General features: G+C 41.7%; 2 protein-coding genes across 2 annotated transcripts in view; both read right to left on the reverse strand.

Annotated features, from left to right (window-relative positions):
- The window catches only part of LOC143808719 (cytochrome P450 2C14-like), a 564,240-nt gene that overhangs the window by 525,594 nt on the left and 23,137 nt on the right, over positions 1–15,509 (reverse strand). The window lies entirely within an intron of this gene.
- LOC143808722 (cytochrome P450 2B11-like) overlaps positions 1–15,509 on the reverse strand; it is a 77,377-nt gene that overhangs the window by 61,442 nt on the left and 426 nt on the right. The window contains exons 2-3 of the mRNA XM_077291657.1: positions 14,551–14,738; positions 11,349–11,511 (exon numbers count right to left, since the gene is read on the reverse strand). Coding sequence (XP_077147772.1) covers positions 11,349–11,511; positions 14,551–14,724 — 337 coding nt within the window. The 5' untranslated portion in view covers positions 14,725–14,738. The remainder of the gene's footprint in view (positions 1–11,348; positions 11,512–14,550; positions 14,739–15,509) is intronic.

The raw sequence follows: 15,509 nt of genomic DNA on the forward strand, positions 1-15,509 counted from the left end.
CGTGGTGACCCTAAGGACTGGGCATTCTCCCTTGAATCAGGGGATCCGGCATTGCTTAATGTAGACGCATTTTTTCAACCGCTCGGATTATTGTATGACGAACCTAATTTTGTGGATCATGCAGAAAAAACCTTGTTGGCCCTGTGTCAGGGTCAGGAAGCGGCAGAATTATACTGCCAGAAATATAGAAAATGGTATGTGCTCACTAAATGGAATGAGGATGCTCTGGCGGCAATTTTCAGAAAGGGTCTTTCTGAAGCCCTTAAAGATGTTATGGTGGGGTTCTATGTCTCTAGCCATTCATATTGATCGGCGCCTGCGCGAGAGCAAAGTTGTGCACCATATGGCGGTATCCTCTGAGCAGAGTCCTGAGCCTATGCAGTGTGATAGGATTTTGACTAGAGCAGAGCGGCAGGGATTCAGACGTCAGAATAGGCTGTGTTTTTACTGTGGTGATTCTGCTCATGTTATTTCTGATTGCCCTAAGCGTACTAAGAGAGTCGCTAGGTCTGTTACCATCAGTACTGTACAGCCTAAATTTCTCTTATCTGTGACCCTGATTTGCTCACTATCATCCTTTTCTGTCATGGCATTTGTGGATTCAGGTGCTGCCCTGAACTTAATGGACTTGGAATTAGCCAGGCGCTGTGGTTTTTCCTTGCAGCCTTTCCAGAGCCCTATTCCTTTGAGGGGCATTGATGCTACACCGTTGGCCAAGGATAAACCTCAGTATTGGACTTAGCTGACCATGTGCATGGCTCCAGCACATCAGGAAGATTGCCGTTTTCTGGTGTTACATAACTTGCATGATGTTGTTGTACTGGGTTTTCCATCGTTACAGGAACATAATCCGGTGCTGGATTGGAAATCTATGTCTGTGACTAGTTGGGGTTGTCAAGGGGTACAGTGGGGCAAAAAAGTATTTAGTCAGTCAGCAAAAGTGCAAGTTCCACCACTTAAAAAGATGAGAGGCGTCTGTAATTTACATCATAGGTAGACATCAACTATGGGAGACAAACTGAGAAAAAAAAATCCAGAAAATCACATTGTTTGTTTTTTTAACATTTTATTTGCATATTATGGTGGAAAATAAGTATTTGGTCATAAACAAAATTTCATCTCAATACTTTGTAATATATCCTTTGTTGGCAATGACAGAGGTCAAACGTTTTCTGTAAGTCTTCACAAGGTTGCCACACACTGTTGTTGGTATGCTGGCCCATTCCTCCATGCAGATCTCCTCTAGAGCAGTGATGTTTTTGGCTCTTCGCTTGGCAACACGGACTTTCAACTCCCTCCAAAGGTTTTCTATAGGGTTGAGATCTGGAGACTGGCTAGGCCACTCCAGGACCTTGAAATGCTTCTTACGAAGCCACTCCTTTGTTGCCCTGGCGGTGTGCTTTGGATCATTGTCATGTTGAAAGACCCAGCCACGTTTCATCTTCAATGCCCTTGCTGATGGAAGGAGGTTTGCACTCAAAATCTCACGATACATGGCCCCATTCATTCTTTCATGTACCCGGATCAGTCGTCCTGGCCCCTTTGCAGAGAAGCAGCCCCAAAGCATGATGTTTCCACCACCATGCTTTACAGTAGGTATGGTGTTTGATGGATGCAACTCAGTATTCTTTTTCCTCCAAACACAACAAGTTGTGTTTCTACCAAACAGTTCCAGTTTGGTTTCATCAGACCATAGGACATTCTCCCAAAACTCCTCTGGATCATCCAAATGCTCTCTAGCAAACTTCAGACGGGCCCGGACATGTACTGGCTTAAGCAGTGGGACACGTCTGGCCCTGCAGGATCTGAGTCCATGGTGGCGCAGTGTGTTACTTATGGTAGGCCTTGTTACACTGGTCCCAGCTCTCTGCAGTTCATTCACTAGGTCCCCCCGCGTGGTTCTGGGATTTTTGCTCACCGTTCTTGTGATCATTCTGACCCCACGGGGTGGGATTTTGCGTGGAGCCCCAGATCGAGGGAGATTATCAGTGGTCTTGTATGTCTTCCATTTTCTAATTATTGCTCCCACTGTTGATTTCTTCACTCCAAGCTGGTTGGCTATTGCAGATTCAGTCTTCCCAGCCTGGTGCAAGGCTACAATTTTGTTTCTGGTGTCCTTTGACAGCTCTTTGGTCTTCACCATAGTGGAGTTTGGAGTCAGACTGTTTGAGGGTGTGCACAGGTGTCTTTTTATACTGATAACAAGTTTAAACAGGTGCCATTACTACAGGTAATGAGGGGAGGAAAGAGGAGACTCTTAAAGAAGAAGTTACAGGTCTGTGAGAACCAGAAATCTTGATTGTTTGTTTCTGACCAAATACTTATTTTCCACCATAATATGCAAATAAAATGTAAAAAAAACAGACAATGTGATTTTCTGGATTTTTTTTTCTCAGTTTGTCTCCCATAGTTGAGGTCTACCTATGATGTAAATTACAGGCGCCTCTCATCTTTTTAAGTGGTGGAACTTGCACTTTTGCTGACTGACTAAATACTTTTTTGCCCCACTGTACATAGTGACATTCCTTTGATGTCAATGTCCTCTTCCCCCTCTTCTGAAGTCCCTGAGTTTTTGTCGGATTTCCAGGATGTATTTGATGAGCCCAAGTCCAGTTCCCTTCCTCCACATAGGGACTGTGATTGTGCTATTAACTTGATTCCTGGCTGTAAGCTCCCTAAGGGCCGACTTTTCAATCTGTCTGTGCCAGAACATGCCGCCATGCGGAGTTATGTTAAGGAGTCTTTGGAGAAGGGGCATATTCGCCCGTCTTCGTCACCATTGGGAGTGGGATTCTTCTTTGTTGCCAAGAAGGATGGCTCCTTGAGACCCTGTATTGATTATCGCCATCTTAATAAGATCACTGTCAAATTCCAATACCCTTTACCTTTGCTTTCTGATTTGTTTGCTCGGATTAAGGGGGCTAGTTGGTTTACTAAGATTGACCTTTGAGGGGCATATAATCTTGTTCGTATTAAACAGGGTGACGAATGGAAAACTACATTTAATTTGCCCAAAGGCCATTTTGAATACCTTGTGATGCCTTTTGGGCTTTCTAATGCTTCTTCTGTATTTCAGTCCTTCATGCATGATATTTTCCGCAATTATCTTGATAAATTCATGATTGTGTATTTGGATGATATTTTGATTTTTTCCGATGATTGGGAGTCTCATGTGAAGCAGGTCAGGATGGTTTTCCAGATCCTTCGTGATAATGCTTTATTTGTGAAGGGGTCTAAGTGCCTATTTGGAGTTCAGAAGGTCTCTTTTTTGGGTTTTATTTTTTCTCCCTCGTCTATAGAAATGGATCCTATTAAGGTCCAAGCCATTAATGACTGGATTCAACCCACATCTATGAAGAGCCTTCAGAAATTTTTGGGCTTTGCTAATTTTTATCGCCGTTTCATTGCCAACTTTTCCAGTGTGGTTAAGCCCCTGACCGATTTGACGAAGAAAGGCGCTGATGTGACAAATTGGTCCTCTGCGGCTGTTGAGGCCTTTCAGGAACTTAAATGCCGATCTACTTCTGCCCCTGTGTTGCGTCAGCCGGATGTTTCTCTTCCTTTTCAGGTTGAGGTTGACGCTTCTGAGATTGGGGCAGGGGCCGTTTCGTCTCAGAGGAATTCTGATGGTTCTTTGATGAAACCGTGTGCTTTTTTTTCCAGAAAGTTTTTGCCTGCGGAGCGCAATTATGACGTCGGCAATCAGGAGTTGTTGGCTATGAAGTGGGCATTTGAGGAGTGGCGACATTGGCTTGAATGAGCCAAGCACCGCGTTGTGGTCTTGACCGATCATAAGAATCTGATTTACCTCGAGTCAGCCAAGTGGCTGAACCCTAGACAGGCTCGATGGTCCCTGTTTTTCTCCCGTTTTGATTTTGTGGTCTCGTATCTTCCGGGATCTAAAAATGTTAAGGCTGATGCCCTCTCTAGGAGTTTTTTGCCTGATTCTCCTGGAGTCCTTGAGCCGGTTGGTATTCTTAAGGAAGGGGTGATTCTTTCTGCCATCTCCCCTGATTTACAAGGGGGCTTCAGGAATTTCAGGCTGATAAACCTGACCGCTGTCCAGTGGGGAAGCTGTTTGTTCCTGATAGATAGACAAGTAAGGTAATTTCTGAGGTTCATTGTTCAGTGTTGGCTGGTCATCCTGGGATTTTTGGTACCAGAGACTTGGTTGCTAGGTCCTTTTGGTGGCCTTCCTTGTCGCGGGATGTGCGTTCTTTTGTGCAGTCCTGTGGGACTTGTGACCGGGCCAAGCCTTGCTGTTCCCGCGCTAGTGGGTTGCTTTTGCCTTTGCCGGTCCCGGAGAGGCCCTGGATGCATATTTCCATGGATTTTATTTCGGATCTTCCTGTTTCCCAGAAGATGTCTGGTATCTGGGTGGTTTGTGACCGGTTCTCTAAAATGGTCCATTTGGTACCTTTGCCTAAATTGCCTTCCTCCTCTGATTTGGTTCCATTGTTTTTTCAGCATGTGGTTCGTTTGCATGGCATTCCGGAGAAAATTGTGTCTGACAGAGTTTCCCAGTTTGTTTCTAGGTTGTGGCGGGCCTTTTGTGCTAGGATGGGCATTGATTTGTCTTTTTCTTCGGCGTTTCATCCTCAGACAAATGGCCAAACTGAGCTAACTAATCAGACCTTGGAAACCTATTTGAGATGTTTTGTGTCTGCTGATCAGGAAGATTGGGTGGCTTTCTTGCAGTTGGCCGAGTTTGCCCTTAATAATCGGGCTAGTTCGGCTACTTTGGTTTCGCCTTTCTTTTGTAATTTTGGTTTTCATCCTCGTTTTTCTTCGGGGAAGGTTGAACCTTCTGATTGTCCTGGTGTGGATTCTGTGGTGGACAGGTTGCAGCAGATTTGGACTCATGTGGTAGACAATTTGACGTTGTCTCAGGAAAAGGCTCAACGTTTTGCTAACCGCCGTCGGTGTGTTGGTCCCCTGCTTCGGGTGGGGGATTTAGTCTGGTTATCTTCTCGTCATGTTCCTATGAAGGTTTCTTCCCCTAAGTTCAAGCCTCGGTTTATTGGTCCTTATAAGATTTCTGAGATTATCAATCCGGTGTCTTTTCGTTTGGCCCTTCCAGCCTCTTTTGCCATCCATAATGTTTTCCATAGATCTTTGTTGTGGAGATATGTGGTGCCCGTTGTTCCCTCGGTTGATCCTCCTGCCCCGGTGTTGGTTGAGGGGGAGCTGGAATATGTGGTTGAGAAAATTTTGGAATCTCGTTTTTCGAGGCGGAGGCTTCAGTATCTTGTCAAGTGGAAGGGTTATGGCCAGGAGGATAATTCTTGGGTTGTTGCCTCTGATGTCCATGCCGCCGATTTGGTTTGTGCTTTTCATTTGGCTCGTCCTGATCGGCCTGGGGGCTCTAGTGTGGGTTCGGTGACCCCTCCTCAAGGGGGAGTACTGTTGTAAATTCCGCTCTTGGGCTCCCTCTGGTGGTTGTAAGTGGCACTTTTGTGAGTTCTTCTCTTGGTCTCCCTCTGGTGGTTTTAAGTGGAACTGCTGCTTCTTGGATTTAGCAGTCAGCAGCTGCTTCCACTGATCGTCTATTCTGCTCGGCTATTTAAGCCTGGCTCTATCCTTCAGCCAGTGCCAGTTGTCAATGGTTCCTGGTTGGATTCACATCTCTGCTTGGATTTCCCTGATATTCTGACCAGTTCAGCTAAGATAAGTCCTTTCTTTGTTCTTTTGCAGTCCACTTGTTGTGGACTTAATCGTTCAGCACATTCTATGTTTTTTCTAGTCCAGCTTGTCAGTATGGATTTATTCAGTTAAGCTGGAAGCTCTGGGAAGCAGATTTACCCTCCACACCCTTAGTCAGGTGTGGAGATTTTTGTAAACTCTGTGGTGGATTTTTCTAGTTTTTTAATACTGACCGCACAGTATTCTGTCCTGTTCTATCTATCTAGCTAGAGTGGCCTCCTTTGCTGCATCCTGGTTTCATTCTACATATGTCATTTCCCTCTCCACTCACAGTCAATATTTGTGGGGGGCTGTCTATCCTTTGGGGATTTTCTCTGAGGCAAGATAGCTTTCCTGTTTCTATCTTTAGGGGTAGTAAGTCCTCCGGCTGTGACGAGGTGTCTAGGGAGTGACAGGAACATCCCACGGCTACTTCTAGTGTTGTGTTAAGCTCAGGAACTGCGGTCAGTACAGGTACCACCTCCTCCAGAGCTCGTCCCATGTTGCTCCTAAACCACCAGTTCATAACAGGTTTCTCTTTGAGTTGAGTCAAGAGATTATTTTAGCTATTATTGAGAATTTTTTTTAAAGACTCTTGGCCCATTTCATCAAAGTAACTACAGCAGAAACCTTTCATTAAATACCTTGAAAAGTAAAAAAAAAAAATTGCACAGTGGTGAGTTGCGCAAAAACATAGCAACTTTTTTGCGTTTTGAAACCAGTTTTATGCTGCTTTGCAAAAATAGTTGAAGCTGGGGAGGAACTGTAAGGGGGTGCTGGGGTCAAGTCAAGCCTTGCATGCATTAGTAGTGAAACGGATACTTTTTAGTGTAATTTGGTTTATTATGCGAATGCATATGTGTAATGTATAGTTGTGTCATTTTATAAGACTAGGGATACAGTTAGGAAACTATAGGTTAAGTGAAGGACTTAAAATAATAGGAATGGTTCGAATCGGGTTTAGTACAGTGGGAGTCATTGTAGATTAGGAAGTTAGATAAGTCAGGACAGAAGTAGTTGCAGAAATATGGGGTTTCCAAGTTGCGAGGGGTAGGAGTAGGTATAGTTGTGACACGTCCTGGTTTAGTACAGTTAGATAGTTGGATGGAGATCTGTGAGGTTGATTCAGTAACGAGTTCAAGGAAGTACCAACAGTTCAAGGCCGTAGGACTGAAAATCACACAGGTATGAGGAAACAGGAGGAGCATGAGAATGGCAGCAACTATGTTCAGTGGGATATCCCGGAGAATTCAAAACCTATGATCTGGAAAAGGTATGGAAGAGCCATCCTTTATTTCACCAAGGGATGGGAAAACAGATGGGGATCCCAAAGCACAAACTAGCTCGGGAAGTTGGGAAGCTGTGGTACCGAATGGAACATTTCAAGGACAAAGATTGCCAGGAGAACAGGACAGCACAGCTGGATGGAACTGTGAGCAATGAGAATTGCTGTGCAGCATCTGTGACTGCACTGAACTTGTGGAGTAAAGTTGATATGTTAAAAATGGACTCGGAATCTATAAGTCAATGTGTGGTGGCATCTGGAACCGGGACCAGAGGACATCGCCAATCCTAAATAGAGTGACTTGCATTACACACAAACCACACAACTGACAAGACATTATCTTTTCTTTGTATGGTATGGTGCCACGGTGTGTCGGAACAGAAGCCCCTCACCATGACTTGCACCCTGGCCACCACACAGAGCCAAGGTGGGATATTGGGTGGCTATGCCTGACCATCAAATTAATCACCAATGCTGGTGTTTCTTATGCATGAAATGGTATTCCAGTTCCCTACTGTTCTTCAATGGGCATCTGGTTTGATGTCATCAAGGAGGCTCCCAATGTATTCACTCTGACTTTTATATTAACATAAATTTTATAACTATGTTGTACATCATTACCAGATTTTAATTTAATGCACATCACATGTAGAATATGTATTAACGATTCATGCATAATGTAGCAATATGTAATTAAAAGTTTTAATTTTTTTTATTTTTTTAATCAATTTTAGTTTTACTATGATTTTTTTCTATATGATGCACAATTGTGCTTGAAAGTTTGTGAATTTATCAGAATTCTCCATGTTTCTGTATAAATGTGACCGAAAGCAATATAAGGATTTCACAAAAGTTCAAAAAATGAAATATGAGAACCAAATCAAACAATTAATTACAAAATATTAGACTTGTAAGTTTTTAAAAGAGAAAAATTATTCAATTTCACATGACTGAATAAAAAAAAATATGCAAACTTTTGAAGTTAGCAGATAATTTGAAGGTGAAGTTAGTGTCTTGTCTTTTCAATCAATAGGATGGTAATCAAGTGTGAGTGGGAGACCAGTTTTATTTAAAGAACAGAGAACTATCAGAGTCTTATCTTCATAACACATGTCTGTGTAGGTTTACCACAAGGGAGATTTCTATGGAGCTTGAGAAAACCGTGATTGATGCTCATCAAGTTGTAAAAATTACAAAACATTATTAGAAAAATTAGACTCCACCAACCAAAGTTAGGAAGATTGTATACCAATACAGGAAATACAATACAAAGTCATGTGGCAAGGCTCGTTGAAGGGTCAATATTAACTTTTACGTTTGCTACTTCCATTAGGTGGCACTAGAGTAACATTCATTTTGCCCTTTGAAGAGGAAATATGCATATTTAATTTATGAGAGAAGCATTGGATGGCTTTTAAGTCTCCTTACCCTGGCATGTCACTTTCCACAAGGAGAATGGTTACCCCGTAGACCCTAGTCAGCGGCCTCTCATACAGGCACATCAGATTTCATGATTTGCCCTGAAAAAGGGGCAACACCCAAAACACGAGTATGAAAATTAAGATTAGGTTTTATCCTAAGTCATTTGGCAAGGCTTGATAAAGGGTTTATATTAACTTTTCAAGACTGTTACTTCCAACATGTGGCACTAGAGTTCTAGTTAGTCTTGTCACTCTCTACAAGTAAAGACATTACCCCTTACACCTACAAAGATCAAAAAGAAGGGCATGTCATGGTCTGTATGGTCACAAAGAGACCCAAAGCAGCCACTAAACAACCAAAGGCCTCTCTTACATCCACCAATGTTAATATTCATCTATCATCAGGAGGACACTGAACAACAATAGTGTGCATGGCAGGTTTCCTAGAATTAAAGAATAAACATTAATTTAAGTTTCATTTTATAAATCAACAGTACAAATTAAGATAATAATTTTTGTAATATTGTCAAGCTTCTGGTTTCGAGCCCTTGAGCCTGTGTTTTTTGGTTGACTTCTTTTGCTGAGCCACAGCAGACACACCTTTTCTATGGGTGTTTAGGTTCTATTATCTTGGCTGCAGTCTGTTTAGCTTAACACAGGTGTTTCCTTTGTCTTCTCTATCACTTTTTGGGTGTGACTTTAGATACTATCCCCTTGCTGGTATTTTCTGCTGGTGATAATCTCACTTGGATGTTCAACCTTTCTGCTGTCATTTAAAGCCATTGAGTGAAATTCCAGCTAGAGTTTATCTCTTTGCTGTTTCTGTTTCCTTACTCTGCACTTAGCTTCTGTTCCTTTTTGGTAAGTGGCATATTATCTAACTGCACACACGTTATACTAAATTTTGTATTGTGTGGCTTCTTTTACTCACTCTGGGATCTCTTCCTTTTCGGTACACTTTCCCTTTTGTAGGTAATTTACTCTTTGCACTACCTTCATGTTCTGTAGGAGGAACGTGAAGGTCTTTCAGGCAGCATAGGTCCAAGTTGTCATTGTTTAGACTGTGGTTATGGCCATCTCCGCTCATGCAGGAACCATTAGTGACTCTAGTCTGTACAGACACCAGCAGGGTCAGTTGCAATTTCTATCTTTACCTATTATCTCAAGTGGGTTGCTACACTAGCATAACAAATATATCTTATCAGACAAATCTGCTTCTTTCTCTGTCAGGATTGATCAATCATTTTCAAAATTCACAATTTCTGGGTAAAATCTGTATTTTGAGTTTTACTTTACTGAAAAAGGAGATGGCAATTGTTGTTTTTTAAATAAGAGAGTGGCTCTATCGTTAGCTTTTGCCTCCTCCTCACCCTTTTACATAGAATCTTATCAGTACCAACGGTCATCGCCTATCTCAGCAACATAACATTCCGTCTTTGCTGAAGATGGATTTTACCCACTAATTGAGAATTTTACAAAAAATATTATAAAGTTTATTATTTTTATGTGTGCTAATGATTTGTAACATAATACAAAATAACAAAATTTCTCTTTAAGCCACTGCTCTCCAAAAAAAATTGCTGCCTATTTGCAGTCTGCTAAAATTCACCTCGACAACCAGAAGGTGACAATGACACAAAGCACCCAGGTTGTTCTGCAAAAGAATGGTTAGAGAAGAATAAAGTTACAGTTCTGTAATGTCCAAGTCAAGCTCCCCACCGTAATCCAAAAGAAATGTAGAAGGACCTAAAGTAAGCAGCTCATGGCTGAAAACCCACCAAAATAACAGAAGTGAAGATGTTTTGTAGGGAGGAATGAGCTAAAATTCTTCCATCCAATATGCAGGACTAATCAAAAATTGCTGGAAAATTTTTAGATGTAGTTATTGCTGCCCAAGGCTGCTTATACAAGATACGATGCTGCGAACCAAGGTTCACATAATTTTGCCACTTAGACATGGGATATTTGATTATTTTAGTGCATTATTTTCCTAAAAACCGAATATTTTATGGCTTGTGTGAAAATCCAGTGAAGTTTTAAGTTGAATTTATGAAAAAACATGAAAATCTCTGAAGGCTTCAAACTTTCAAGCACCATTGTAGGACCCTGCAGTTTCATGAAATGTAGAAAGTGGGACAGTATAAATCATTTATGCCAGAATCATTGACTTCTACAATATTGGATGCATTAAAAATGTTCTATATATTTATATACGAAACTCACGTTTTAAAAGTAGAATAAAAAGATAACGAACACTGAGTATAAAATGTATGTAACGCTGGTGGGTGTGGACCCACTGAGCCACAGGCTGGGCTTACCATGGAGGGGCATACCTAATTGACTAGAGGGTGTCTCGCTAGAGCTTCTGATGGTGAGGATAGGCTTTGCTGCCGGTAGTCGCCAGGTTCTACTCCATGGCAGTCCATGGGACTGTCAGAGAGGCAGGTACGAGGTACAGAAGGGCGAAACAGAGGCATAGTCAGATGGTCCAAGGTCGGGGCAGACAGCACAGAATCAGAAAATGTAACCAAGGTCAGGAGCAGAGACTTCAGGCAGGACTGATAACAAACCAGGTCGTTAACGGTAATAGTACAGAAGAATGCATGTCTGCTACCAGAGATGGATGAGTGGTAGGTGGAGCTGCCTAATATAGGTCCTGCTAACACAGGATAGGCCAGAGAAGCTAATCTCTGCAGGACACAGCAGGGTTAAATTCCTGCACAGACCAACCATGCACAATAAGGCCAGATGGATACCACATGCAAGTGCAGCAGTGCTGAAGAGTGCAAGATGAAACTAACTGAAACAAACTGCCTTCCACGATGAAAAACCGCATGGTGAGTGGTGTGTCGCTGAAAAAACATGCAAGTTGACGTCCTGACAAGGTAATTACAATTGACTATTTTTTTTTTGTAGGGTTGGTATGCTAACATTAGATGTAAAACATAAAATCTGCTTACCGTTGTTATTTAATAATTTGGTAAATACATGAGCACGGGGGCGGTCAGAAAACACATCGGCATGGTTGACGAGAGCATCCTTAACAGCTTCATAACCACAAAGGACAACTATTTTTGTCATGCCAATCTGGACACTGAAGACCGGACCGTACGTCTTAGAAAGCTGTGGACACAATGTACATCATCATTTTGTAAAGTCACTTGAAGAGGAGGGGTCATCATCTCTACTCCGGACATGCACATTTTCACTAAATGAATGGGACTTAATAGATGGTGGGGATAACCCTCAGATGAGAAAATTAACATAAGAAAATGTATGTGGGGTGTAAATTATAGAGTAAATATTTGCCTGCTCATAGCTGCTATCATTTTTAAGTTGTGCTGATTCGGCTGGCCAAGATGCAATAGATCAAGCCTCTGATTAAATTTGGCACGATTTAACAAATACACTAATGGTTAAAACTAGAGATTAGCTAACACGAACTGTAAAGTAGGGGGATCATATTGGACGCCTAGTGTCTGCTGCTGAATACCAAACATGGAATTCCATTTTAGGGTTTGGTTGCATAAAAAACAAGATTCAGGCCAATCAACCAATGAGGCCACTGATTTTTGTGCCCTGTCTGATCCTATTTTTGGCCATGTCTGTCCTTTTCAAATGGTCACAAAAATGCAATCATCCACATTTTTTGTGTGCCCCTCAAAAAGGTGGACAATGCCAAGAATGGAGTCAGACAGAACACACAAGTGACTAAAACTGGTTTAATAAAGTCACTGGCCATGTTGGTAGTTATGCCTTAATTCCATTTTTCAGTGCTTCAGATGGAAGCTCTGACGGAGTGACTTGTGGCAAAAACATGATGTTAAACTGGCCTAACTCAACTCAACATCTACGATTATGGTATGTGCATAGAAATTTTTTTAGGCATTCAAAAATAACTAATTTCCTAGTGGAAACTGCTTCATGAAATGCTCCTTCTCTGGGCATGTGTACAGAGCGTCACAAAATTGCCACAAAAAAATTAGCATAATGCACAGCAATGTCAAAACGACTTTGCTGTGCACATGTTCAGGCTTTTGCTATGTCTTTTAACAGCTTAAGGGTTTCAAAACAGTGATGAGGCTAAAAAAAATAACATTCTCACTCTTTAGGGGTTTCCACTTTGAAGTCACTCGAAAGATATAGTTTAAATTATTGAAAAAAATTGGAGTTGCTGCAAAAATGACTGCAAAACCACCATCGAAGCCACGTCAGGAAAAAGACCGATGGATTTTTCCTGAAACTGCTTGACCTGGGAAAACCTCAGTGGATCTGCTGTTGTCTTGTGAATGTTGTATGCTCATGCCATTTGAGGAGTTTTTGGAGGACTCTTTCTTTTCCTGAATTGGTTAAGAAGAGTTTTTTAATGTTTTTGCCAAGGTTCTTTTCTGCAACCCATTTTGATTGGACAGTGCCTTGATTGGAAAGGAATCCATGACAGGACACCTCTTCAGAGAAAATAAATGTACTGGAACTGTGCCCACAGAGTCTTTTTGCAGAGTTTTTTACAGCAGAAAATGAACAGGACCTTCACATTTCTGAGGAGTTTTGAGTTTCCATGGAGGATTTGAAGAGCTTCCACTCAGCTTCTATTTCAATAACTCCTTGAAAAACTCTGTGCGCACAAAGCCAAAAATCTTCACAGCTAATGAACTCACTTCATCTAACTGACGTCAAGGTGAGCACCGTGGAAAAATTTCTAATGGCGCTAGTGCTGACATCAGTTAGGTGGGGTGAGTTCATTGGCTGTGAACTCCCAAGACCTTTCTGACAGCACCACGAGTGTAAAAACATTCTCACACTCGTGGTTTCGTCAGACAGCTTATAGGAGTTCACCGCGAGACACTGAGCAGTGGTAGCACAAGCTGCTCAGTGTCTACTGGAGGACAGGCTGTATGGTCACATCATACAAACTTGCAGCTTGCCATATAGATGTAGCAGACCTAGATCCTTCGTGGGACAAATGGATTTTCTTCTCTGCGGAAAGGTGAGGGATATTGTAATTTGTTATTTTAATTCTCTTGCAGGGGAAAATGGCATCACTGGAATGTGCAATGCAGTAAGTATGGTTTAATTAAGATTTATTAACAGAGCCTGTGTCGTTCTTTCAATTAAAGGACTTTTTTTCTCAGTGTGTGTGTTTTCATACAATGTGACTTTGTGGTTAGTAATGGGGGCATCTTATATACACCTCTGCATTACTAACTTCTGGGCTTGATGTCACCTCACAATACAAAGTTGACATCAACCCCTCAACTATCACCCCACTTGCCACCACATCAGGGCAAGTGAGAAGAGCGAGGCTAAGTGCTAGAATTGGCACATCTAATAGATGCGCCTTTTCTGGTGCAGCAAAGAGCTGATGTTTTCAGCCTGGTGGGTAAATATTCATGGCCCTTTCCAAGGCTATTAATATGAGCCCACATCTGTCTGCCTATCTTTTGCTGGTTATTTATTATAGGGGGAACCTACAGTGGTTATGGAAAGTATTCAGACCCCTTTACATTTTTTACTCTTTGTTTTGTTGCAGCCATTTGGTAAATTCAAAAAAGTTCTATTTTTTTCACATTAATGTACAAACTGCACCCCATCTTGAATGAAAAAAACATATTTAAATAAATAAATAAGTATTGCAAACATTACTACATTTCTGTTTTGTTTTTTTTTTTCAGGCAAGATGTTGTGCAGAGTGGACATTAATGTGAAAAAAATTAACTTTTTTGAATTTACCAAATGGCTGCAATGAAACAAAGAATGGATAATTTAAAGGGGTCTGAATACTTTCCGTACCCACTGTATGTCATTGTATGCTATTTTAATAGCCAGTAAAGGCTAAGTATACAGCTGTGAGCTTAATAATCTGGGAAGCTCCATGCGTATTACATTCATCCCAGGTGGGTCACAAAGAGTCTAATTTCTACTCATCCTATATTGATTCCCTATTCTACAGATAGTAAATTAGAGTCTGTACAGACTGTGCATTTTATGAAGCTCAGCTGACCTAACAGCTTCATCACAGCTTTTAATGGAACTTGGCTTTCTGTCTATTTGAGGTCCATAAATGTGTCGGATAAGAACAAATATCTATGTTTAATCTGGCCCCTGGGGGTGGTAAAATTTGACAATTGCTCTTGTTCCAGAAATGGCCGTGCACCTCCTTACCTCCATGAAAGTTTTATATGGTTTTGACATGTCCATCATGAGAACATTACCAAGGATCGGTAAAGGTTTTGGTCCAGGTGGGAAATTTTTGTAATTTTCTTGTTTTTGGTTCTTAAAAGAAACTGCCAAAAATAAGATGACAACGATGGCGAGGAGAACAGTGACCAGGTCCATGGTGCTTGTCAAATCTAGAAAAGGAGAACAGGAACTGAGTAATGCTTGTGTTCATATATTTAGAGGGGCTATTTCATTATATAAAAAAGTAACTTTGCAATTTAATTCATAGCATAAAGAAAATCATTTTTTTCCCTCAAGAATTGAGAACTTTTTAAAATCTATAGTTCTGCAGTTTATCTACGTTACCCGACCATCTGTGCAGGATCTCAGCGGTGACCAGTTTTCTAGGAATGAACCGTCCAACCCGCAGTTGCCAGATTTTACAGCATAGTGGAAGGGATTTCAAGAAATCCCATCTCCACTATGCGTGCACTGACGCCTCCGGCTTCCCTGCAGAGACACACATGCGGTGCGTCTTTCCAGACTGCAGCATGTCTATTTTTCTTGTGTTGACGCTCCATCTCCACAAGATAAATGTCACCTGTACAATGTATTGGGCGCGGTGACTCAGCACGGTTCAATGAACACATGCGAAATCACCGGCGTTCAAAAGCCGGCAGCGCTTTGGACGGAGCTGACATGTGATGTTTCCAAATAGCTGCTGATTATTGACCTTTGAAACATACCCTAAAACATGACAATACACCCCACAACTACTGCATTTCCTAATCATACATGCCTCAGCTGCTGCAGAACATCTTAATACATACCTGAGCTCAGGGGTGTTTATAGACAACAGAGAAGGCCAGTGCCAGAACACTGCATGGACATCATTGTAAAGCACTATTCCACCTGCGTTGGAGGCGGATGTGGTCCCCCTAACCAGCTGCACTTAATACACA

Source organism: Ranitomeya variabilis, chromosome 2 (genome assembly GCF_051348905.1).
Source record: "Ranitomeya variabilis isolate aRanVar5 chromosome 2, aRanVar5.hap1, whole genome shotgun sequence".
NCBI lineage: Eukaryota > Metazoa > Chordata > Amphibia > Anura > Dendrobatidae > Ranitomeya > Ranitomeya variabilis.